Source organism: Lepeophtheirus salmonis, chromosome 1 (assembly GCF_016086655.4).
Source record: "Lepeophtheirus salmonis chromosome 1, UVic_Lsal_1.4, whole genome shotgun sequence".
In the NCBI taxonomy this organism is placed as follows: domain Eukaryota; kingdom Metazoa; phylum Arthropoda; class Copepoda; order Siphonostomatoida; family Caligidae; genus Lepeophtheirus; species Lepeophtheirus salmonis.
In genome coordinates this window covers 4,847,573-4,875,264 of record NC_052131.2, presented here as the reverse complement: position 1 = coordinate 4,875,264, position 27,692 = coordinate 4,847,573, and the positions used below count along the sequence as shown (strand labels likewise).

General features: G+C 30.2%; 2 protein-coding genes across 7 annotated transcripts; one reads left to right on the top strand and one right to left on the bottom strand.

Moving 5' to 3' along the window:
- On the top strand, nt 1-23,186 carry LOC121114564 (uncharacterized). Of its 5 annotated transcripts, none has more exons than XM_040708573.2 (4): nt 1-146; nt 244-384; nt 21,513-21,772; nt 22,308-23,186. In XM_040708573.2, exons 3-4 carry the CDS (start codon nt 21,560-21,562, stop codon nt 22,833-22,835), a joined length of 741 nt encoding a protein of 246 aa, XP_040564507.1. In that variant the 5' UTR covers nt 1-146; nt 244-384; nt 21,513-21,559; the 3' UTR covers nt 22,836-23,186. The 5 variants fall into 5 exon arrangements, with proteins under 5 accessions (XP_040564507.1, XP_040564515.1, XP_040564499.1 ...); XM_040708581.2 differs by having other exon boundaries at nt 9-146; nt 240-384; XM_040708565.2 differs by having other exon boundaries at nt 13-146; nt 265-384.
- On the bottom strand, nt 23,098-27,423 carry LOC121114594 (uncharacterized). 2 transcript variants are annotated; one of them, XM_071887297.1, is made up of 4 exons: nt 27,371-27,423; nt 23,816-24,006; nt 23,611-23,750; nt 23,098-23,545 (listed from the first exon to the last, which is right to left on the bottom strand). In XM_071887297.1, exons 1-4 carry the CDS (start codon nt 27,406-27,408, stop codon nt 23,204-23,206), a joined length of 711 nt encoding a protein of 236 aa, XP_071743398.1. In that variant the 5' UTR covers nt 27,409-27,423; the 3' UTR covers nt 23,098-23,203. The 2 variants fall into 2 exon arrangements, with proteins under 2 accessions (XP_071743398.1, XP_040564540.1); XM_040708606.2 differs by lacking the exon at nt 27,371-27,423 and adding an exon at nt 24,095-24,224.
- Between the last annotated feature and the right edge of the window lie 269 nt (nt 27,424-27,692).

The window sequence follows — 27,692 nt, the reverse complement described above, 5'->3', positions numbered from 1 at the left end:
GTGTTTCTTCTTAATTCAATAAGTAATCATCATTGATCCACACGTTTGAAGTTGAGACAAACGTATATCTCACAGAAGAGGAAAAACAACTTCGTGATCGAGTCTGAAGGAACGAGGGTTATATATATATATATAAATAATAACAAGTAAACGAAATTTTTTATTTTATAAAGCGTGACTTTTTCAAAAGCCAAATATAAATTCCTAATTCATTATTACTTTTGTTCCTTGAATGAAAGTAAGATTGACTATCCCTACAATTAGTTTAATTTCTACTCCACTCTCGGAATCAACCCTCCCACTCCCTCATTTTTTAAAGAAGAAAAATTAAATCATTTTGCATAAAGGACATCCTTTAACAATCAGAGATCACAAGTTCAAAAGGTAAGAATATTTTTTATTGAATCATAATTAATACGTTGAAATATCCGAGGGAGTGTCAGGAATAAATATAAGATTATATAACAATGTCAGTAGAAGTCTCTTGAACTAGGCATGATCTAAATGCACTCTATACTATGATTTATGTATCCTAGTTCTTACCATTAAAGGAATTAACTAGCAGGGGCGTCCGCAAGGGATGGCCTGAGGGATGTAGCTCCCCCCTCAAATGAAGGATTTTTTTGTTTTTTACTAGATTTTTGTTTTTTTGTTCAGAATAAAAAAGTTACACTAAAATAGGAATAAAAATTTATTTTCTTACAAAGGTCATTCGGTCAAATTATGCAGCAGAGGAAACAAACTAAATAATTAAAATTTAATTTTTGAAATGTTTTTTTGTCAATAGCTGTGGATTTTTGAATTTTTTTGAAAAATTTGAAATTTTTTAGCGGAAAATTTAATTTTTCATATTTCTTTTCATAAAAATTTAATTTTTTTTTTCATATTTATTTTCATATTTATTTTATAAAAATTTAATTTTTCATATTGATATCATAAAAATTTAATTTTTATGATTTATTTTCATAATAATTTAATTTTTTATAAAAAGCTATGGATTTTTTAAACTTTTTCCCTAACAATTTAATATTTGAAATTTTTTTTGAATTTATTTTTTCCAATAAAAAAAAATTTTGTAATTTTTTTATAAATAGCTATGGATTTATGAATTATTTTTTTTTCTTAAAAACTTAATATTTGAAATTTAATTTTGAAAATTTTTCCAAGAAATTATATTTTCTGTAAATAACTAGGGATTTTTGAAAAAAAAATTCCAAAAGTTTAATATTTGAATTTTTTTCACAAAAAAAATAATTCCCCCAAAAAAAAAAAAAAAGGAAAATATTCTCCCGCGGACACCCCTGAATAGTTACGTATTGTTTAAATTACGGAATGGATTGTATTTAAGAAATGTCAAAATTAGAACAGGAAGAACAAATAAAAAAATGGAAAATGCCATGCTTCCTAAATAATATACAAAGTGGAAATTGATAAGTATTCCCAACAAGAATAATTCGTGATAAGCGGTATTTATGTACTTTTCCAGCATGATTTTTCATAATTTAGTTATTAATTATAATGTTAGTTGGACATTTTGTTTTTGTTATAATTCAAGGAAGTGTTCAGAGATGTTCTTTGCATAAATATACGTAGTATGTGCAATGTACATAGACATTTTAAAGGAAAATCCTTCTGTCCAAAGAGTTTGGTCTGTGAATGTATCCTATGTAACACTGTGGTTTTCATTTAATAAAAATTTTATTTCTACTTCTCTGTGGTTAATAAGTGCCCTTCATTTGGATCTATGAATATTTTTTTGAGGAATGTAGACTAATAAAATATTCAGGATGATTACTTATTACTCAGGGAATCCTTTCTTTAATTATACTCTAAGGGGTTTAAACAGAGCCGTCCGCAGGGGTCAGACTGGAGGGTTTGTAGCACCCAATATCGAAATATCAACAAATCAAACTTGTTCCCAAAAAAATTGATTCTCTGTGAATAGCTATGGTTTTTGGAAATTATTTTGCCAAAAATTCAATTTTTTTGTAAATGGCTAAAGAATGAGGTTTTTAAAATACAGGATTTTTAGAAAATTGACATGGGTGGGGGTCACGAGGTCATGGGGGTCTGAATAAGTTACGCATCAGAGGTGGAGGACTATCCTGGGGGTCTACGGTTGGGCAGATGGGGCAATGTCTAAAAACAATATAAGTAGATTGGGGGAGGGGGTTATAGAGTTAAAGTAACTTTCAGTTCTAGAGGCTTCTAGTAACCAGGTTAATATAGAATTTGAGGCCTGTTTTGTCTAGAAAGGTGAGCAAGTTTGTTGTTGCGTATATTTATGGCTAGACTCAACCCTCATAAACTAAATTTCATATTTGAAATTTAATTTTTCAAACATTTCATTTTTAATTTTTTTTTCGAAAAAAATTAATTTTTTGAGACTAGCTAAGGATTTATGAAATTTTCCCAAAAAAATTTAATATTTTAATTTTTTTGTGAACAGTTGTGCATTTTTGTCATTTAATTATTTCAACTTTTTTTTCCAAAAAATTAATTTTTTGAAATTTTTTGTAAGTAGCAAAGATTTTTTTTTTTTTTTTTTTTTTCAAAAATATTCCAAAAACCATGCCCTCCCGCCTCCCCCGTAAATATAATCCAACAGACGCCCATTATAAAGTATACTCAAACTGGGATAGTGAATCTAACTGTCACATTTTATTGAAAGTCAAATATAGCACACGCTTATCTATGCATTGGAGGAAGAAACGTCATGTATGCAAAAATTGCATTTATTTTTTCTTTCTTGCATATGCAAACTTTGTGCATTTATATCTATATGGACAAACGTATTTTTATTATGTTAAAAATATTTATTTATTCCGACAATTGATTTGTTTTGATTATATTTTATCAAAGGTCCTTAAAAAATACAGAATTTTATTTCTTTCTGTGAAGTACATAAATATACATGATGTATTATTGATGCAAAGACAATCTGCAAGTTAGTTCACGTTGCATATTTTACAGCTACTTAACCCGTAGTTCCAACAAAAATAATTCTTAGTTGTGAAGTTGTTTTTTTGCGCTTGAGATGAAATACTTCTTACGAAACAAAAGTGTTACCAATAGGGATATAGCTGTTCCAAATTTTGAATTTCCATCCAGTCCGGTCATAAATCTCAACAACGCCGTTCCATAGAATGACGTCAAAATTTATATCAGCTAGTGACATCATCATCAATCAATCTTCACCAATTTTTAATAAAAAATTACATAGATATGCTTCTAAAATAGAAGACGCTGTCAAAATTCTTCTGAGCATGCACAATTTTTTAAACAACAAGCTGCAGAATGTCAAATCACCTTGCAGATAATATATATATTTTTTTTAGTTTGCTCGTTCCCCATTTAATTGGCAAACTGAGTTTCTTTTTTTATAATATTACTCAAAATTGTCCCTTCTAGAGGTACTCTAAAATTTGGGATGGTTTTTGAGAACCAAAAGCAGGGGCATGACCGATTTGAAGTCCCATATTATGGATGAAACAAACCTAGCCACCGTTCGAGGTCTCTCAGGTCTCACGTAGTTGGCTATGAAATCAGGCTAATCCACTCTTTCTAACACTTTTATAGTACACATTTTTGCAAACATGAAAACTTTATTCTTGGAAACTACCTTTTTTGGAACTAACATTGAATTTGAATTGAAAGACCATTTTTTAAGACAAAGTAACATATAATTCATATTAAATTTAAAAATCAAATGCTGAATTATCTTTCAAATTTGTGAACTCTACCATTCCTTAGTTGAGCCGATTTAAGGTTTGACTAACTTTTGAGAACAATCTATCTCTATTAATGAATTACAAAAAAAAAATGTCAATAGAGGGGTGGGATTCACAAAATACGTAACGATTCAGGACCGAACCAATTTAGGGACACTTGGAGCACATGATTGGAAGACGTGATGAAAAGAATACGTAAAATATAAATATGAGAAAGGATTTAAAAAAGACTATGAATATAAACATTATTAATATTTTTTTTTTTTACAAAAATAGACATGAATATTATATTATACAAAAAAAACATAGACAAAATATTATTAAACAGCTTTTCTAAGAAAAGAAAATAAATCAATCTTCTTGGTTTTTTTCTACCAAAAAAATGGTCTTTAAAAAAATAAAGATCCTTAGATTTTATTTTCTATAAAAGTGAAATAATTTAACTAAAAAATGAAAACACATTCTCAGAAATGAAAAAAAGAAAACAGCCCCTCACATATATCTTTAACTCAGGCTCCACTCAAGCTTAAACCATCCCTGGTTGACAAAAAGAGTTCCATCATTTCTGTGACAAGTTATTTTATAATTTGTAAGGGGATATAGGCTCGTTTTAAAGCACTACGTCATAACTTCACGATGAAATATGTTTAAATGTGTAAGTGCATTTTTATAACTACACATTTAAATATCAGTTGAGTACATTGAATCAGAATGTATTCAATAAGTTTGTAAGACAAGAAATAATTATGTATTATAGGTTTTTGTCAAATTTTTATTTTAGTACAATTAAATAATATGTATTGGACCGGGTTATAGAATTCAAAAGAACTGGGATCCAAAATTCTTAAAAAAGTGAATCTGTTCAACTTTCAATTTACTGAATCTTTCCAACCTATCTATAATGGCAGAATACCTATATGTTTGTTCAATTGATCCTTGAGATAATTTAGAGACAATAAGCAGAGATGGGGAATCGTATTGCGACTTTGATTAAAGTTGCACTTAGGATTCATTGATCTGCGATTATCTTAGGCTCAAAGTGAAAATCTTTTGGGGATTAGCATATTTTCAAGTAGAGCATATGGAGAATCTAGTTATCAATACTTTTACAAATGGGCTTTAACTTGTAGTTTAGGGGAGAGCTATAGACTTGGACTCGTAGTTAAAAGACTTCTGTTTTGACCAGGGCTTGTGGTCGAAAGAAACTGTCGAGCCACAATTAATACTTTAGAACACCACATTGAATTAATAAGATATAAGATAGCTTTAAACAATAAAAGAGACGTTCACACTTCCTATTTGGTATGATTCTGTACTTCTTCTGGAATTCTTTGAACGAAATTATTGGTTTTTTAAGAAGCTTTGTAAAATTGAGTTGTCAAGTAGAAACCATGTCCCTTCATTAAATATCCAATTGATATGAGGTAAAAAGCCAGGCTACATTTTTAATTTTTGAAATTTTTTTCTCAAAAAAATATTTTTTAGTAAACTGTGGATTTTTGAAATTGTTTGTAAACAGGTGTGGATTTTTGAAACTTTTTTCCGTTAATTTGAATATTTGAAATTTAATTTTTGATATTGTTTTCCAATATATATGAATTTCTTTTTTTGTTGTTGAGAACTGTGCATTTTTGAAATTTTTTTCCAAAAAATCCCAAAAACCTAGCCCTCCCCCCTCAAAAAAAAAAAAAAAATATATATAATCTTGCAGACTCCTCTGAATAGTGAACTATTGGAGGATAAAATGGGACCAACAAATAGAATAACTTAAGCCTTACTCTCTATCATATCCCTCTATTGCCTCGTTTTAGTATACATCTGACCTTAAAATGTATTAAAGATATTTCGTCAGATTGGCATCAAATCTTATTTCCATATTATAGATACAAATTAACTATTAAAATGGAAATAATATCATTTTTTTCTTTAATTATCCTTCCTTTCTCGTCCCTATTCGAACAAAATAATAATTATAATTGAAGAAATCTAGCCATTTTTAGTACAAAGGACTTTTTATTATATTCAAATATATAGTTAATATCAAGTTGTATTCAAGTGTTGTTAAGTATTTTCATATTTTCTTAAAGCCATTTGATGGAGTTTTATGCATATTTATTGGAAATTGGTTCATTTTATGTAGTAAAATATCAATTTTTGAGACCCTGAGACGCCACGCCGTATCCTTCAATTATGATGTTAGTTAGTGTAAAAACCATATGAACAAAATGAAGAATATACGAACTCTGAGACCAGTAAGCCGTTCACACTTTTCCCGTCCATCCCTTCATTTCTGAAATATTTTTGCTCAGACAATCACACATTCATTTCTTATCATTCTTTCGTCCAAGTTTTTTTTAAACGAAACGACGACCACGTGATCCTTTTGCACAAATTAAGTTGGATACAAAAAACTTTTTCCTCGTCCGATGTCCATTTTGATGTATAACAAATTACGTCACTTAATAATTTGACGTACGCAAATTATTTATTCCCTTTGGTGAATTTATGGAGGTTATGTAGCTAACTATAGTGCAATTCATGATACTCTCATCGCTAATAGCGGATAAAAAAGTATGATATGAAAATGATATTGAGATCTACAACAGTGCGTGACCGCTAATTTTATTGCCAGTAAATTATTTCCTTATCTATTTATTCTTAGTAATTCCATTCCCAGTTAAATTTATCTCCTGACATTTCCTTCACACTTTGAAGAGTGATATTTAGTGACGTCATACGGTCAAAACTAGTTAGTAGTTTTTATGTAGGGCTATACAATGAGGCCTGGAGTTTAGTCTAAATGAGTGATGACTAGTGACGTATGGGTGGCGGATATGAAGGATTTATGGGTTAGGAATTACGTCATCATAAATCTTTGATAGTGAGTAGAAGTAGATATTATTCATGCCTAGGAAGTTGAAGTAAATCTCGGCATTACTCTTCCCTTGTCATCCTCTATCCCTACTGCGTCTCCTTCTCATCAATTTCGTCATTCCTTTGGCTCTTCCTTTCCTATTCTCACAGTTCAGATCTGTTTCCATAATAAGTAAGTTTGCACAGGCCCCTCACTCCCTTCTCCAGGATCACTTACTCATACCTGCTCTTAGATCAGCTTTGAATTGGAACCGTATGACGTCAATAAATATCCATATTTAAGTATGAATAAAATTACCTACTACCATAACTTGACTCCCTCTGAGTCCTTAAACCAGGATCCATTTCTATTGTCTCTCAATCCAAGCAAACGTACACGTACAGTATTTCGTTTACAGAACCACAGACTTTCGGCGTTAATTCAAATTATTGACGTTTTTAGAAACATTGGTTTAGATGGAACTATTTCAAATTGAGCCGGCCCAGACCAAATTTCAACTATAGTCACAACAGCATACAAGGACGAATCAGGCTTTGTTTTTATAATTTTTTTGAAAAAAAATTGGGCTTTGTTTTTATTTTTTTTTTTAAATATGAAAAATCAATTTTTTTGAATCAATATGAAAAATCCACAAGACTTCAAAAAAAATTGAAGAACCGAAGCTGTTCATAAAGAAATAAATATTTTTGGAAAAAAAATTAAATTTTAAATATTAAATTTTTTACTATAAAGCAATAATCCCTAATTTTGTGGGGGCTACAGCCCCTCTAGTCCTCCCCCCTTCGGACACCTCTGGCATATGTATCCTTTTCTGTGAATTATTGCAATCAAGTTGTTAAATTATAGTTAGTTGTAATGATCAATTACAATTATAATTATTTGCTTAAGCATATTACATAACCCCTTTGATTATATTATGAAGATTATTGATGGAGTTAATCATCGTTGTACATAGAGATGAGGGGGTTATTTCCTGGTTCTGTGATCTTATTATCTGTTGTCGTAGGAAAAGGAGGAATTGAAGGTGGTATAATAATGTACATTCATTGCACACACCATAAACATAAACACATAATATTGGGGTTGAATCCTCAAGCGTTTCCTTCTTTGATACATATTTAGTTAATAGTAATGAAACGATTAATTGGAATTGAGATTCGGAGAACAGGGTGGGTTTTTCTGGAATAGGGCTCACCATCGGGAAAATAATGTTTAATTTGCAATTCGGAATCGTATTTATTAGTAGTATTTAACTGTTAATTACTTTTCTAAGTTATGAAAAGTTTTTTGTTTGTTTTTTTCTATTTAATTTTTCAATTTTTTTTTCTGTGAATAACTAGATATATATTTTTGAAATGTTTAACCAATAAATTTTATATTAAAAAAATTCCATATTAAAAATTTAATTTTTGAATTTTTTTTTTTTAAACTGTAGATTTTTTTTAAATTTCTTCAACAGCTGTTGATTTTTGATATCTTTTCCAAAAAATTTAATATTTGTGAATAGTTGTGGGTTTAAAAAAGGTTTAAATATTCAATTGTATATTTGAATTTTTTTTCAAAAAACTTAATACTTTAAATTTTTTTTTTTTTTTTTTTTTTTTTTTTTAAACAAAGCCCCACCCCAAAATATATATTTACATAATTTCTACAATTATAATTGCAAAAATGGTATTTTTTAACTATTAATTAAAAAGGTTTAAATATCCAAGGAATTTTTATTAGAATCTCATCGGAAACAGCATCGTGATTTTTTTTAAATTTTTTTGTCTGAAGATTTCCATCACTAATATTTATATGATTATTATTGTTATTTCATTTACTATTTCTTCTTCACATTCTACATAAAAGAGATCCGAGGAAATGGGATTCGTAGGAACAAAAAATTTCTTCCACCAATGCTATATTTATCACAAAATTGAATTGTGAATTCCATATCCATGTTTTGTATCTACTACAGGGGTCAATCCATAAGTGGATAGATCAGTTGTATAAAAATGGCCTTACAAATACATTTAATTAGTTTTACAGGGCATAGATAGCACTAGGCACTTGTCCCAAAACAAGACAATACAAAAAATTGATTCCTAAAAATAAAAAAAACTCGTCACTAAATGAAATATGAATTTATTAAAAAGGGAATACAAATAAAAATTATTTTCTTAAAGGGGAAATTATTTTAGTCAAAAATTTAATCAAATTTAAAAAAAGGAAGGAATGATGACTAGGGGTGCTCAAAACAACGAGAAAAATAACAGGTTTATGACAAGAAAAGGAAAAACAGTTTGTGCTATCTTTCTTCTTTTGTTCATTCTCCAATAGATCATGTTGGTGTATTTTCACATCCGAGTGATGAATTCCCCCCCTACTTTTTGTTTCTTTTTTTTTTAATGAATAATAAAATAACTATAGGTCTAAATGATTATATATAATTATAATATTTTCCTGCACTAATGTTATTGTAAAAATAGAGGGTAGATTTCAGTAGTATCATAAGTATTCCCATCCCAAACGTTGACACCATAATCACACAACTTCTCATTATTATAGCTCTCCTGAGTCCCAGTACTGGTCCAACTGATCTTTATTGCCTCACTCACATATTCTTCATGAAGAGAAAATTGCAAAAATTGTACAATGGTTGACCAGTTATGTGTCATTCTCCCAATTGCTACACCATTATTTATTTGAATCATGCCCCTATTTGAGTAAATACAATGGGATGGGATTAGAATGATTGTGAAGACTGATGGTTTCTTCAAAGAATTTTTTGATTGATTGATAAAAAGAATATTATGAAAATCTAAGCCATTTAATATTATGCTGTTTCAAAGCTTCGACAAAATGTACTCTGTCTTTAAAAAACTGCATTCATATGGGAAAATATCATTAAACACAATTGAAGTAGCCGATGAATCAAAATAATAAAGGAAAAGGGGCTTAAGGATCAGTGTTTCTTAGCTTGCTGTTAGTGTAAGATCATTTGAACTAAACAAATCAAAATAATAATATGAGCAGACATACAGGGTTGATCTTATCAAGTGGTACACATTTTATATTTTCAACCCGGAATGACTTTGGTGCAAAAAGAAAAAAGGAGGAGGCCAACAAGACATCTTATTTCTGAACAGAGCAAAACCTCTCGTTTAAATTTTACTCTTGAAAAATAATAAAATGTGTACTAATAGATAAGATAGCCTCTGTATATCACGTGGGTGAGATATTGCCGTGTTGCGGTTAAAAACTCAAATCAATCATCACCCAAAGTATTTATGAAGATTGCCATCATTTAACCGTTCAATCCCTTGTTCCTAAGCGCCAAAACAATGAACACGTGATCAATTTTATCATGAATTACTTTAGGACTAACTATTTATACTTCATGAATTGAATTAACAATATAAATTCTGTAACGAGACGTAAACACGCTAAAAGGGACGTCTCGCGAAGCAATAAAAATTTCCCAGCCAGATAAAATTTGGACCTGTTTTTCATTTGTCATAAAAAAAAGAAACTAATTAAATTATAGAATCAGCGCCTGAACAGAGCGGATAAGCACAATATTAGATAGTTTAACGATTGAAATATTTGTAATATGTTATAAATACCAACGTGTAGTCAATTTGGTTGGGTTTTTCTTTTCTAATAATGATGTTTTCATAGATTATGTATTATAGGCAATAATTATTATTATATGCTAATAATTGGAAGCATGACTGGTCTACATGCATACATTAAACATAAGTACATACATAGTCTCCTCTTTAGGTTACTCCTTTCATGGTATTTACCATTTTATGTATTCCTGTTTAATATTCAAAGTTATGATACATTTAACATAATATAATCATTATCACAACTATGAAATGAATGAGATTTTAAATGCCTTCATGAGAATTGAAGCATCATGACTCGGGATGATTTGTGTGTGTGGTTTTGGGAAATGTTAGGGAGGGAAGACTGGTAACATTATCATAATCTGAAACTGCCGACAATAATCATATGAATATGAGTTCAATACTTATTGTAATTATTCTATCCATTATAGTACTCATGTAATTTAAAATACATCAGTATCTAACTATAATACTCATGAACTCTTCCTTCAATTTGTTACCGCTATGTAGTGTAATTTTTTTACTACAAAATTTGATATTTGAAATATAACTTTTGAAATTGTTTACCAAAAAATTAATTTTATGTTTACAGCTGCGGATTTTTGATTTTTTTTTTTCAAAAAAAATATAATTATCTTTAAACAAATGTGAATTTTTGATTTTTTTTTCAAAAAAAATATAATTACCTTTAAACAAAAAATTTGAATTTTTGATTTTTTTCCTTCAAAAATTAATTTTTGAAATTGTTTCCCAAAAAAATTAATTTTCTGTAAACAAGTGTGGATTTTTGAATTTTTTTTTCCAAAAAAATTAATATTTGAAATTCAATTTATGAAATTATTTCCCAAAAAATTAAATTTTTTGTTAACAACTGGGAATTTTTGAATTTTTTTCGCAAAAAATTTAATTTTCTATAAATAGATAAGATTTTTTTTTAAAGTTCACCAACATTTTGATATTTGATTTTTTTTTATAAACCGTAGTGGATTTTTCAAAAAATTAAATATTTAAGGTTTAAAAAATTAATTTTTTGTTAACAGCTGCAGATTTATTTATTTATTCATTTTTAATTAAAAAAAATGTAGCCCCCCAAAAAAAAAAAAAATATATATATATATATATGCATATATAATCCTGCGGATTTTCAACTCCAATATGTATTATAATGTACAAATATGTGTATTACTTTGATTACAACATGTGACTAGGTATGAAATTAATTTTTTTATAGCATGAATTAACCTTTGTGTGAGTCACTAACACCAGAGATGAGCACTCCCAAAGATACTATTAATATTACAATAATATTGTAGTTGTTCTAATAGTTATAAAATATTAATGTATTCATGCTCACCAAATATAAACCCTCTACTCCTCGATACAAAATCATTCAATACTTAATTATGTTTTGATTGGAATAACACAAAACAAACTTACCTTTGTTCTATGGTACAAGGTGGCCAGAATTAAAGAACCATTAATTTTAATATCGTTAAATTAAAAGTATTTTGTGTAAGGATTTGGTTGCCCAAGTAAGATATAATACCTTGAACCGTTGAAACGGTTCTTGCCCTCACACAAAAACGGAGGTCAGGTAACTTTTTTTGAAGTTACCCCAAAAGAACTTGTAGTAAAATTAATTTTCCCCAAACTAGTGCAGGGCATCCGCAAGATTATATTTTGAGGAAGGGGAGGGGGGCGTGGTTTGTGGAGTTTTTTAAAAAAAAATACGGAAATAAAAAATTTTATAAATTTTTTTTTTAAATCCATAGCTACTCACAAGAAATCATTTTTTTAGAAAAAAAAAATTATAAAATCCACAGATATTCGCAAAAAATTTCTTGTAAAAAAATTTGGAATATTATTTTTTTGGGAAAATAATTTGAAAATAAAATTTTTGGGAAAAAAATTTCAAAAATTCACAGCTATTTTCAAAAAAATTCATATACTTGATTTTTTGTACAGAAATATTAAATTATTTTGGAAAAAATTTCAAAAATCCACAGATTTTCTCAAAAAATTAAATTTAAAATAAATTACTGCACAGCTATTCAAAAAAAAAAATCAAAACAAGTTCCATATTTAAATTTTTTGTGAAAAAATTTCAAAAATTCACAGGTTTTCATGAAAAATAAAATATTTTGAAAAAGAAATTCAAAAATTAAATTTTGTAGTAAAATGCAAAAATTCATTGGTTTGGGGAAGGCTATAGCCCCTCCAGCCCACTCCCTACAGACACGCGTGTATGTACAGTTGAGCCCGAAACTATTCGTATTTTCACAAAAATGTCAAAATTAAATGTTCATGTTGGATCCCCAAACTCATTTAAAAATATCTCTAGTCAATCAAAAACTACTCTTAACTAGAAAAAATCATAATAATTTTTTCCTTTTTTGAAATAAATTAACAAAATATTATTTTTGCCGTTTCATAAGTATTCATACCCTAAGAGCAAAATGACTGAACACTTTGTAAAATGGCCTCTGGCTTTTTTCAAATATTGAATAGGCTTGGGATTAATCCTTGTTAAATTGGAGCAAACACTGGGATCGATTTTGGCCAACTCTTGTACGCAGAATCTCCAATGGCCATCGAGATTTGTTGGATGCCTATTGAGCCTTTTTTGAACTTTTTTGGATGTGTGCTTTGGGTCATTGTATTACTGGAAACACCAATGTCATCCAAGCTTAAGCATCTTTGCTACTTGATGCAAATGCATTTCAAAAATCCCGATATACTCTTCTTTTTTCATGGTGCCATCAATTTATTGAAGTTCTCCAGTTCCATCAGTAGCAAAGCAAATCCATATCATGATACTTCCACCATCGTGTTTCGCTGTTGGAATAGTGTTTTCGGGTTTGAAGGCTTGGTCCTTCTGTAGCCAAATGTGCCGATGCTGGTTGTGGCCAAAAAACTCCACCTTAGTCTCATCTGACCAAAGCACAGTGCGCCAGAAGTTGAGTTAATCATCTTTGTGGTCATTGGGATACTTCAACATGTCATTTATGTACCTACTCTTGAGGAGCGTACTCTTTCTTGGCACACAACCCGGAACCCATTCTTGTGATAAACCCTTTGCACAGTTTATCATCCAACCAGAGTTCATGTTGCTTTCAACCCCTGGTGGAGGGATTTAAGAGTTGTTGTTGTATTCTTGGCAACCTGTCTGACTGCATATCTCACTTGTGTTGAGCTTGGACTTCCTACTATGTCGAGGAAGATTCTTGACATGGCCAGTTCTTTGAATTTGGTGATTTGGACAAATAATTTGGGGATGGAAAACTTGATGAAAAATTATTTGTAGCTGTCATCTTGATTATGGCAATTGACTACAAGCTGGGCGATGCTCTCACTGTACTCATTGGTCTTGATCATGTTCAGTGTTGAATAAGACTGAAGCAAGAAATTGGTTTACCACAATTTTATATCCCATAAGATAGTTCAAGGAAATTCTTGATTTCTCGAATGTTTTATATAAATCTCTTAATCTTTCCACACTTCACCATGATAAAAAATACAGAAAATGTGTTTGTTTTTTTGTTTTTTTTACCTTTTTGGAGGTCTATGAATACTTTAGAAACAATCAAAAAATATTTCCGATTCATAAAAAGTATTTAACATAAGAAGTTGATATTTTTAGTCAATAAACAATAATTATTATCAAAAACATTACTAAAAAGAAAATTAAAAACAATTTTTAAAGATTTTCAATATGGATATGGCAAATATTGAAGGGGTACGAATACTTTTGGGCTCAAGGGTACATACTGGATTCTATGTATGAAAGATCATCCATTCATATACGTTTTTTAATTCCATTATGTAACATGCATTTAAAAGACATTGTCAGGAGTGGTGTACATATAATCTACATATTATATGGATACCTACATGTAAACAACGCTTCTTTCTGCAAGAAATAGACAAATTCCTACAAAATCAATGCAATACATCCTGGTTCATCGTTTAAATTTAAGTATATTCCCCTTTTATTCAGTAGGTGGGGTTTTATCTCACGAAATACATGTATGTAAAATATCAATTTATATTTTATAATTTTTTTATAACAAAAAAGCGCTTAGCACAAAAATACAAAATCAGGGGCGTCCACATGATGATATTTTGAGGGAGGGGGAGGGGGAAGGCTTGGTTCCTTTAATTTTTTTTTTTTTTTTTTTTAAAGAAATAGAAAAATTTATTTTTTTTTGTAAAAAAATTTCAAAAATCCACAGTTTTCTCAAAAAATTTCAAATATTTTTTTTTTTTTTCAAAGAATAGCTATTCTTATAATATTGAATTTTTTAGAAAAAAAAATTCAAAAATCTATCGCTGTTCTCAAAAATTTTGGAAAATTAAATTAGATTTCAAATATGAATTTTCTGTGGAAAAAAAATCAAATGGAAAATTTTCTAGTAAAAAGGAAAAATTCCTTAATTTGGGAGGGGATACGGCCCTTCCAGCTCGCCCCTCCGGACGCCCCTGTAATTGGTACCTGGTGTCCAATTAAACAAGGAAATATAGATAGATTCAGATATAAAATTCAGATACTATTGATATAAGATATCAAAGGTTATGACCCACCAATGAAAAAACAATAATTGCGGTAACGCTTTCTCCCTTCAATAGCTCCAAAATGGTTAAACATTATCACTTTACACTGATCTGCAAAGAACCATTTCGTTTCTTGAAACCACATCGATACGTTGATAATAAAAAATTGGTAACGAGGGTTAATAAATGCATTATTTAGAAAAAAGCTATAAGTCAGTTTTAGTTAAGGAGCACATCTTTCACAACCCCGATATTGTACATAGTAAACCATATGATCGTATACATGTTATTGAATGTTTAAGATAATTAATTAATTGATGGGAAATATGAGTTATTTTCCAACTCTACTTCGATCAAACTAGGAATTTTTGATTTTTAAGGGAAAATCTAATATTTGGAATTTAATTTAATTTTTCAATTTTTTTTTTTTTTAAATATTATTTTCTGTAAATATCTATAGATTTTTGAAATTCTTCAATAAAAAATTTTATATTTAAATGTTTTTTTTCAAATAATTTTATATCTTCAATTTTTTTTTTTATTTTTGTGTGTAGGTGTTGATTTTTGATTTTTTTTTCCAAAAATCTAATTTTTTTAGAATAGTTATGGATGTGTGAATTTATTTTTCGAAAAAACTTAATTTTTTTTTTAATTTTTTTTTTTTTCAAAAGTTCGACAAACCCTTGCGGAGCTTATTCCTAAATGGGGTTCATCTTTATATAAGTGATTGTTTTTCTAAAATTGGAGGATAAAACTGCATCTACCTTCCCCTGTGGTTCCTTCAAATAAACATATACATTGCATCTCTTAACCTTTCCTCCAAATTTATATTAACCAGGCTCAAAATTAGTTGGTAGTAACCAAGGTTAACAGAAATACAAGGTTATACCGTAACGTTTGTACGTCTCATGTTTGACTTACAAAACGTTTTTTAATATTGATGTCATAGTGTATAAGTGGTTGCGTGTTTCGTCAAAATCTGTCTTTCTTGTCCAGCAGTTGTCATAAACTTTGATTAGTTGCATGTTTTGCAACGAAACTTCTGTCAAGGCCACAATCTTAGACTATAGATCAAAGTTTAATCGTTTTCAATCCTTTAAAGTCTCAACCTTTGAAACAATTTTCTCCTCTATCCTAGTGATTTACGAGTTGTACAAATATAAATTATGCACCACATTTAGCTTCATATGACATTATCTTTCCAAAGTTCACAATTTTGAAAACTTTGTGACGTCATCAACAACCTCAAATTCAAAAAATAAAGTCCTTCCCCAATCATTTCATACAAGAGGTATTGAGTAGGTAGTTTGAAAAGCCAGTGCAAAGTTCGAGATATGGTACTATTAGTCCGTATCGAGGCTATGTTGAGTTAGTAGCATATCTTTGAAGAATATACACCAACTTTCAGCCAGATCAGTTTATTTCTTTATGTTTGATATTCGTTAGAATGGAGGAAATGGAGTGGTTTTCAAAAAACGGACAAAACAGAACTTTGCGTATTCATTAAACATTACTTTATTGAAGGGTCAACGCCTCAGGAGACTAAACAGAAGCCTGACCAACATTATGGGGACCCTGCATCTTCGATTGCAACAGAATATAAGTGGTTGCAAGATTTTCAGAGTATGCATATGGGCATAAGTCACGCTGAATCCGTGGTATGGTGATGGATGACAGATGATTGAAGGTGCGTGAGATTGCTAGTGTTGTGTCCATCTAAAGTTGGAACCTTATTTCCATTCATTTTGCTACCACAACTCCGAAGGTGTGATCTGGTGGATTGTCGTGATGGAAAATTACTTTTTTGTGGGCCAATCGTGGGTGTTTTTCTTGCAGCTAGGTTTTCAAACAGTCCAATAACGATGAATAATATGCACTTGATATAGTTTTATCCATTTCCAGATAGTCGAGGAGAATTATTGCCTGCAAATTCAAAAGACAGTTGACAAAATCTTTCCGGCCGATTCCTTGATTCAAACGAATGGCAACCAGAAAGTAATAGACTGCTCCCGCTGAAAGTTGTTTTATTTTATTCCAAGAGATGATACAAATAAATACAAACTACAAAATAGTAAAAATATTTGAGAATGACGTCCTATTGTAAATGTATGATCATCAGTTATCATATTTGTGAACAATTTACATATATGCTGCTCTCAAAAACTACGTAGTTCATTTTCATTAGGTATAAGTGCATTAATCATGCGTTCCAAGCAAAAATTGTTATTTTTTTAAAGGCCAGAATCAATGTTTTTGATATCATTGTTCCTCCATTAATTCTTGTCAGACCTACTATAAAAAGTAAATTCCCTTTGTTTAGTCATAAAGAAGATATTATTTACCAATTACATTGTTTTTGGTACTTAGTTTTGTGGCAATTGATTGACTCCATCATTATGTCTAGGTATTTATTTGATGTGTCTAGGAGGTAGCAATATAAACATTTTTATTACACATAAAGTTGTATTTTTTGTTTTTTTAATCCAATTTTTAATTATCCTAATTCAGTTTAGCTTCTGAGATTTCAATCTCATTTGATATTGTCATAGAAATGTAGCAGAGCGTGTCAACTCCTTGATGAATTGCATATAAGCATATAATCGTACAGTTCATAATTTTGTGCATATTCTTTATTAGAGTACAACATTAATATTTTATGCATACATTGTACCATGCACATATGTATCTATCTATTCGTTGAGGATAATATGCATTATTATATTAATAGACTTATTACAATATAACTGTCACAAGTCCATAATTGTCTATTTATGTATCTGTTGCAAGGCGCTTATGTCTAAATATCAAAGCCCTCAAAGAGTTTGAAAGATAATGATGGATTGGATTGGATTTTTTTATTAAAGGTACGAAGTTGTTTGACCGATTATGATTATATCGAGGGCTTGGTTATAGATTAAGTATAGCCAAGGAGTCATGTCTTTTTAGAGCATGAATCATTCATATCATACCGTGGCCCAAAGTAGGGAAGAGATAATTCTGTAAAAATAAAGAATCATTTTCCTATAGTTGTAGGCTATAATAAATTCGATAATCCAACACAGCTTCACTAATTTAACTCAGTCAAATTTCATTCTAACTATAGACAGAAGGTATACTGTTATTGCTGTAATGTTATGGGGACCTGTTAATGGTGCCTATAGTCGACTCACACAACTTTTATGTCAATAAATAATCCTATTTTGAAAATATTATTGCCCCCCGAAATTACGGTTAATCACGGTCTCGTATGCAGAGTGCAGATGAATAAATTTACTTATATGTACATCGAGGAGTTGTAATATTAGGTTCGGGAAGTAATTTCGTATTTCTGTTTTACACCCTTTCAATTAACTAAGTATGTCTTGGTTACATTGGATCATATGATAAGGAGCTGTAAAGGTGTGAGTGTATACTACAAACACTATTCCGACAGTACTGCGCTTGGTAGGTTCAGTCGTAAATTATCATGCGTCGAGTACATGGAGGTCTCATAGGAAGTCATCCACCATATTTTTACTACCTCTAAGGGAAAAACGCGTCATTTCTGAAGCGGATTGTGACTAACGATGATCACTTACGTCAAATACGACAGCGGTCGTGGTCTAAAGCCAACGAAGCGTACCAGACCGTAGTCAAGCCAGGATTGACTCACAGGAAGGTGAAACTGTGTGTTTGGTGGGATTGGGAGTGAACAATCTACTATGAGCTGATCCCCTTTGGTCAAACACTCAGTTATGCCCTCTACTGTGACCAACTCGACCGTTTCAATCTGGCGAGAGAACATAAGTGGATAGTATCGGTGAATAGAAGACAACATACATTATCAAGAGAACACCAGGCCACACTCATATTTTATGACACGCCAGAAGCTACGGGAGATCAGATGGGAAGTTTTTATGCATCCCCTCTACATTCCGGACCTGACACCAAGTGACTACTACAGGTTTCTTTCTATAGCCAACGCGTTTTTTCAACCTATTATTGTTTGTTTAATATACATACATTATTCTCACTCTTTTATTTTAAAAAATATTCCGGATTTAAAAATGGATTCCTCCGAGATTATAATCGATTTTTAAATCTGAAATTGTAAATTTGTTGTTCACATTTTTAAACTACTCAATACTTATACTCTTCGTCAAGTTATTGCTGTAATAATATCTCCCTCTAATAAAAAATTGATAGTTTCCCCAATTTTTGTGCGATATAATGAATCTAATATTATTAAGGAAATGTAGTGTTATTTGAAATATAGAAGATTCGTATTTCTAGAGCAGAAACGCTTCATATTCTCTCCTGCTTAATCATAACCATCTAGGCAGTTGATTTTAAAAATAAACTTAAATCAATAGTACCATATCTATCTCTCCCGTATGCCCAGTCCTACTTATGAGTACTTTAATCTTAAGTGCGCTCACTAATAAAACAAACATACCAGAGTTTATATTTAATTCACTCTTAACATATTATGAAAATGTATAGTAATTATGATTATAGTTGAGTAGTTTGTTATGAAAAAAAAAGCGCAAGGAGAAGGCGGGAGCGAGACTTTTGTTAATACCAGTTCTCTGTCATATGGTGTTTTTTTGGGGGAGGGGGAAATGAATTACTTATATCATTAGGAGAACTTTCTAGATTTAAAATAGCATTTGTGGGGGATTATATCATAATTATATTTAAAAACTTATTTATTTATTTTATTATGCATTTATAAAACAGTTTACACCAAAGATATGCAATAACAGATGTACTTTTCTATGGTGTCTGGGGACTTTTATAAATGCATTAAATGTCCGATTTTATGTAAGATAAGTAAGTTCATTTTAAAAATCGGCTTAAAATGAAAGTAGAATCAAAATTCAGAAAGACACAACCAAAAAGTTTTTAGTAAGAAAATGATCAGATCCTAATTTTTCTTTGTTTTTTCTTGGAAAAAACAAAGAAAAGAAGCAATATTCGCAAAATTATAACTTTTCTTAAATTTATTTTTTAATGACCTATAAATATCTAAACACTCATACTTCATTGGTTAAGTTCTGTTTGGTGATGAGTAGGAATGTAAAAAATCATCTTGACAATCCCCTCTTAAAAGAAGTAAACGCTGGTAATTTGCAATACGTCATTACTTTTCTTACTTACTTCTCCCTATTTTGATATTATCGAGCAAAGATCACTATAATTTTTATAATAATCTCTGTCAGCAAATGTTATCTATTAAAGCAGCTAACATAACATCTTATTTTTGATTCACATTTACTAGGATTTAAACAATTTTTACACTCCTACTAAAAAGTTATTAACTTATCATTTGTTAGAGACCATTAAAATAATTATTAAATATTTTAAAAAACCCAGAAAAAATGGTTTTCTCCCATCAATGAAGCAACTTTTTATGATTTCGCTCTTGATATTTTCAGATATGCAAAAAAATACAAAATTACAATAACTCAGGTTTTAATAGTAATCTTTCCACAAGTATTTTTAGACAAAATGGTATTTTGCAAATACCTGAGTTGAATGACCATACATAGAAAAAAAAACAGAAACTCAATAATGAATTCTGTAAGTTGGAAATTATGTTATATTTTGGGTGTGAGACGCGGCTCAAGGGTGTCTACTGGAAAAGCCACAAACTGCCGCTCCATTGATTTTAAGTGTAGGTAGAATTTTATGTAGATAATATTGTATGAGTACAATGTACGTACTTCGAGTCAAACATAAAACCTTACATGAATTTGTAGAATCCCCATGAACCCCATGAAAAGGCGTGCCATAGCTCGCGCCTTTTTGCGAGGGAAATGATGGTGTAAGGGTATTATTTATTTACAATCATGAAAACAGTGCTTTAGTATTAGTTGTTGTTACCGTAGTGGCATTTGAGTAGCGTAGTAGATCACCCAGCGAAAATAACTCCGGATAGCACCAAAGAAACATCCTGGAGAAGATTCCTTTGGTTTGAGTTTCCCAAGTGTTATTTTTAAACAAATCGACATTCACTCTTCTTTATAGGTATGCAGTGTTTATTTATATATTTTTGTTTTTCCTAGCCACTAACCACCAATGTCCATCAAATCCAATGAGAATTACATATGGCCTTAGAGATATGCAATGTTTCTTTTCCGTTATTATTCCCTTGTGACAACGCCCAAAAAATACTTGCAAAAATATTGTTTATTTATGTATATCATCAAAAAGTGTTTCCTTTGGTCTCTTTCTCCTTAAATGAACAAGAGATACTTAACCTCCCTCCTTTCCTCTCTTCTCATGATTTTATTTATTGGCATATGTACATGCTTTTTGTATTATTTTTTTGACAACTTTCAGGTGTGGTTTTTGATATACATGTATAATTTTTACATGGCCTTGAATAAAAAAACAAAAACAATATCTTAAATAAACTAAAGAGCAAATAAGAAATGATATATGCGATTGTAATTACAGCCAATATATTATTTTAAACTTTTTATATACATAGATAGTTCCAATCATTGCTCCATTGAAATGACAAAGCATTTTTTTATTATTTAAAAAAATCCTTCTATGCTATTAAAGTATCTGTAATAATTTTTTGGCGATGATAAGCCTCCTAATGAGATGGAACTCAGATATTTTTTTCTCCATCTACAGCACTTATATAAATTTTATGTACATGCATAGTATGATCTAAGATAAATATAAATCCGGGTTCAAACACAACTATCTACTAACTCTACTTTAACATCCTTCTTATCTTTTCAGAGTCTATCACAAACCGATTTATTACTATATTTATTTCAAATAATTCCATGGAACCCGGGAAAGAATCCATCATGAAGCATCTATTATCGACATTCCTTGTTCTTTTGCTCTCACTTTGCTTTGTTCACTCCAAGTCTGAGAGCGTGAAGGAGCCTTTTATTTTAAAGTCTGGTGCCAAGTATCGAGACATGCTCACCATCATGGCATCTCAAGCCGTTGCAGACTATGCTGATACGTATTCTCGAAGGCAAGAAAGAGAGGTATGTACATACACTGTAGAGTCCATTTTGGGATTCCTTTATTTGGTTCCATGAGAGATAACTACATATGTAAATATATTTTTACACACCCTAATGAACTTGGAATTGATGCATTTAACCTTTATTCCATTTTGTTCATCTATTTTTGTTTGGTGTGCATTTGCACATTTGGAGGAGATGATAGGCATGCAGATTGCCAATACACGATCCATACATACATACAGGAACATTTTAAAAAAGTCATACTCGTAGAAACTTGTAATATATCACTCTTATTGGAAAAAGTAAATATTTTTTTAACAACATTTATTAATAATTTTGTTATTTCTCTTTGAATTATTCTTTGGCTTTATTCCAAGTCATTTAAAGGCATTTTGTATTTACTTATTACTTAATTATAAATATAAAACAATGTTAATGCATTTATGTATTCGTCAAATACAAGAATACATAGATTTTGATAGAACTTATGGATATAATATAAATCCATGAACATTGAACATGTACTAATAACTAATACATTTATTTTTGATAGATTCAACGCAATAAAGTTGTGAATAAGAATCCAATCCAAAGCCCAAAATTTTATTCACTCCGACTTGATACACCAACCGGTGTATCTGCTGAAACAAATGCCCTTTATTTCTCTACTAGTCGTCACATCACCATCGATTCCAAACAGATTGCAGAAAGAGTAATCGCTGACAAGGACGAAGAAATCATTGTTGCCGAGAAGGAAGGAGTAGCCCCTCCAGCTGAGCAAACTGATCGTCGGACATCTCATTCCGCTCCTCTTGTCTCTCAACTTTCTTCTAGACGCCATGCTCCCAAAAAGAAGGGACCTCCTCAGAATCGTTATCTCTACAAAACCGCTACAAAGTACGGAAGTCCCTCTTCTAGTTACTCCATAATTCGTGCTCCTGGAATAAATGTTGGTATTGATACCAATCATGCTCAACCTCAAGCTCGAAGCGCTCCTGCTCACAAAAGAACTTCCTACAGTCATACTCCTGCATATAGCTACACCATCAATACTGGATCTGCCTATAGATCTAGATACTAAGTGAACATCACTTTGAAAATGTATCCACGACCACCCTCTTCCATCAGGGTTTGAGGAACAATATGCGATTACAACAACAGACATTCCAAAAATGAAATATATGTACATTCGAGGGAAACAATATGTTTAGGTTGTATAAATAAAATGGAAATCCATTTTATTTATAACTCTTCTATTTTTGCGATATTTTCTTAGAAACGTTTATAAATATTATTACCTACTATAACTATTATTATACTGATAATTATTAGATTGATTGAAAGAGAGTGTATATACGCTTTATATATTTTTGTACATACATTTATAAGATTTAATTGTATAATTTAAAAAAATAGATATTATCAAATAGAATTCAGCAAAGACATAACTTATTTATCTTCACTTCTCAATTCCTTCTCCATTGCACGGACTTCTCTTTTCAACTTGGTAATTTTTTCAGAGAGTTCAATATATTGTACCTCTTGCTCCTTAGTTAAGGGATTATTTTCGTACTCTAAGTCTCGTTTATCATTTTCAAACTTTGCTTTTTTCTCATACTCGAGTACCTCAGCGGGAGTCAGGTCCTTCCATTTTTGAGAGGGAACTCTTTTGGAACGACTCCAAGCCTCAGCAATAAATATATTATATGAAGAGAGCTTTTTTTGGAAAATCCGACCAGCAAATATTTCCCTTCGTTCCTTGGAATATTTACGAATCTTCTTTTTAAGAACCTATTAACAGAGAATGGCATGTTATTTCAAGAGCTGAGACGTAAGCATGTCTAAAGTTCTCCTACTTGAATGGATCTTTCAGTAATGTCCTGTTCGTTCAATAAAGGCTTTACAAAATTATCTCTTTCTATGCGGTAGGTGGCACGGAACGGCTCCTTCTCTAAGTCAGTCATAGTTCTCCACAAACGACTCGCTTCTATGAGCCCTACAAGAAATGACCAACATTTTGCATTAAGCCTAGACAAACAAAATAAGACAAGTATGACAGACCATTCCTTCCCTTGGGAATTTTATCCATTTGGGAACTCCAGAAAAGAGAAAATACAGTTTGCGGCCTCCTTGGGGACGTCACTTTAGTATTTGAGCTCATAGGAGAAATGCATAGAGTCTGACGTAGAGATCCGCATAATCGAAAAAGAACAGATGAAGTGGTGAGTGCCATAGTTGTTAACCCACCAATTCTGTAGATGAATAAAAATATTAGTAAAATAGGCTACCGATAAATCCCCCAGTAGAGAAGGACGTTTACAAATGGTTATAATAACTTACATTTAAATTCCTTATTTTAAGTCCAATATGAATAAAATAACTTTATTAATTTATTTTATATTTATTATTCATTATTGTTTACAAACGATGTAATCATATGCTCGGATTTACAGCTTCTTCTTGATTCACAAAACCTATGGACTCGTGTAGGTAGGTTTTTGAATTCCATTACTCAGCAGTAAGGGAGGTGAGAGAAGAGAAGATTTATACTCATTTTGATGGATCTCTCCTACAAAACAATAAGATATATTGTTCCTTATCCATCCATCCTTCACCTTCCTATAAATATCTAATTCACACGCCTTCGGATACTCTCTTCAATGACATGGTCGGTTCAAGGGATCTCGATTCTTAAAGAGAAATCCCTTGAACAAGTGCTTCATTCTGTGGATCACATCTCCTTTAATGGAAGGATCGTTCATTGTGCAGATGCCTCTTCATATCAAGTATGTGATCATGACTTCTGATCTTTGTCCTTCTGCATAAATTCATCTAGATCTTCTACGCAATCATCGTATACTTCTATATCTAAGAACTAAGGAGTACCATAAAACGACAGAATAATCTACTCAGATACCTAGTGAGGAGCAGAGAGAGTTCTCATCCTCCATACACTTTCAAATTCTTGAAAGTGAACTCTGCTTCATCTCCTACTCTAAGAAAACTATTTCATTAATAAGAGTGATTTTGTATTCTTGATGTAGAGGAGAGTGAGGATACATGTTAGAAAAATCAATCTTTTTTTAAACTGTCATAAGTTTCACAAATTAAAAGATAATTCAACTCAGGGGCAACATGGAATAGATAGTTACCTAAGACAAATAATCCCAAAGTATTTTTGATGTAGTGCAATAATGTATATCCGTTTATTGGTGTTTTCGAAACTAACCAAAAGTAGGATACTTGATACACCAGGACGAGACATGAATCATGTCACATGATACAAGGTAGGAGGAGGCATGGTACGGGGTAGGATTAGACGTATTAAAACAGGAGGAAATATGTAAAAACTGTCATTCAAGCATTTATTTTACTTTTTATTATAGTTTGTCAGCATAAAGTAAATACTTATAATTACATATATAAGATAAACAAACAAAACAATTACAGAATATGAGCATAGTTAATAATAAAGTTTAAAAAAAAATTTTTTTTTTTACTATTTACTTTGATTGATAATTAAAGTATATCATGAAATTACACAAAAAAACAAAACATGATTAAATATAATATATTTATATATATATAATAAAAATGGGGTGTAACAAGTCTCAGATTCAGTGTTTGAATCAGAATAAATGATGTGAACTGAATATTGAAACGAATAATATATTACAAGCATGCTAATTAATTGAACAACATCCTAGACTGTGATAATCTATTTATAAGTTGGACTTTTTGAAATACGGTCTATACGGATAATTATAAAACCTGGTCACTTCAAGTTCTAAACTGATTTCTTTATTACTACTGATTCTCTTTTGTCATTGAAAAACAAGTCAAGCATGATTCTAGACTCGTAAAGATAACGTGCTTCTCTTTTCTCGATATTTTGGACTGCAAATCATATTCTATTCTGCTATTACATATAAAGAGCTATTTGGAACTGTTAAGTGATTATGCGTTTAAAAAATAATATAAGAGACCTCAGTTTCTGTGGACTTATATTGAAATATCTGAATATGTTGGCAATTCCCAAACCTATTGAGTCGGGAATCCTATTCTTAAATTATGTGTCACCTAATTGGAATATTACTATACTGAAGAACATAGATAAATTAATTACAGATAATACAGTTATTTTGCTTATCACCATATTGGCATATTACTCTGGCAAAGATATAGGATCTCCAAACAAATAAATAAATTACTAAATTATTGCCATTCTAAGTATAATTTTTTTTTACTGAAAAAAGTAGTTAAAATGTAATGAAATAATAAAACTAAATGATTTTCTTCAAAACTTACATTCCCTATTTATGAGTGCTCAGTTATTATTTTATTTTTTTATCTTATTGATTCGTTCGGTTTTATTTTGAGCATGCTAATGCTATTTCGTTATTGAGATTCTTGTCAGGCGATTAGAGATTTCAAAATTCGTACTAGTATTAGTGGAAGAACTATTTTTGGTCTATACTACAAAATATTCCAAGCAATATGAAAGTGGGGATGCTTTAGAAAATTTGATTTCCATAGTATTGCTAAAATATACATATATTTATCTCTAGTGAGAATAGTAGAAATCACAAGGGAAAAAACGCTTATTCAAGACATCAAGATAATTACATTGAATTCTATATTTATTATAGTCAAGATAAAGGACAAAGTAAGATGTTATTGTTTAGTTTATGTTTTTTTCTACATGAGTATTTTATGTTTTTTTACATAATACCCACTTATTCTTAATATATAAATAATTTATTTTCTATACTGATTGTTTTTGAATTATAAAAATATACATAATATTAAAACAATAATGTGTATCCCTTACGTTAAGAAAATATATTGAAAAATACTCAAAAATGATTTAAATGCAGTCGTTACCTTGTAACTAATAGTTAGTCTACCATAAAGGACTCGTCAACTCTTTTTTTTTTTTTTTTACTTAGAAAAATAAATGTAGAGATAAAAATAACGGAACTATTGTAGTAAAAAAAATATTGCAACCTCGCATTAAATTAGCATGATATTATCAAATGTGTTGCATTCTTTGAGTGAGAAATTTCCATTATTAAGTCCTAGAAAATTAATATATATTGCTTAGACATACTATAATCAATATTAAATTTTCTAAAACATATTTTTTTAAAGTCTCAAAATACCTATAGTATTTTTGTAGTATCTTACATCATTACCTTTCTTTGACCTAAATTTTTCTTTAAAAAGCGACATTGAAATCAACCAAATACATACATATTTTGGATATAAGTCTGAATTGGATTAATATATATTAATAGTATGACATGACATGATATTTATGTACTCTATATACTAATTGAATAGTTTGTGTAACATAATTTCTTCAAAAAATTAATGGAAATAACTTTCCTCTAAAAATAGTTTGATTTAAATAAAGTTAAAGAATTCAATAATTTCCTTCTAATTTTCACACCCTCATTTTCCAACTTTGATTTTAAAATAAATATTTATGCATATTTACTAAAATATCGAAGCTTCCAAAGAGAAATATGACGAAACACATCATCATCTTTGTTAATATATGATAATGTTACAAATTATGTACTTTTAAAGTCATTAGGGATTCGAAATACCTACCTAGGATTTAATTCATTCCATGGATATTGATGAGTCATATCTCTTTTTCTTCCTCTCTATATTGTTTTCAAGTTCATATCATTATTCATAACCTACTCTTCGCTATATGAATGTACCCAGCCACTTTTGGCAGAATCGAAATTCGCATTTTTTTGACGTACAATGACATGTATATATAAGGAGTTCGAATTATCCACAGACAGTAGCAGTAGCTGGGAAGATTTGATACAAGCCAGCGAACACCTCCTCCTACTGCTATGGGCGACCTATATATGTTAAAAAATAGATTTGCCTCTCTAATGATCTCTTACTTGGAGTCGGC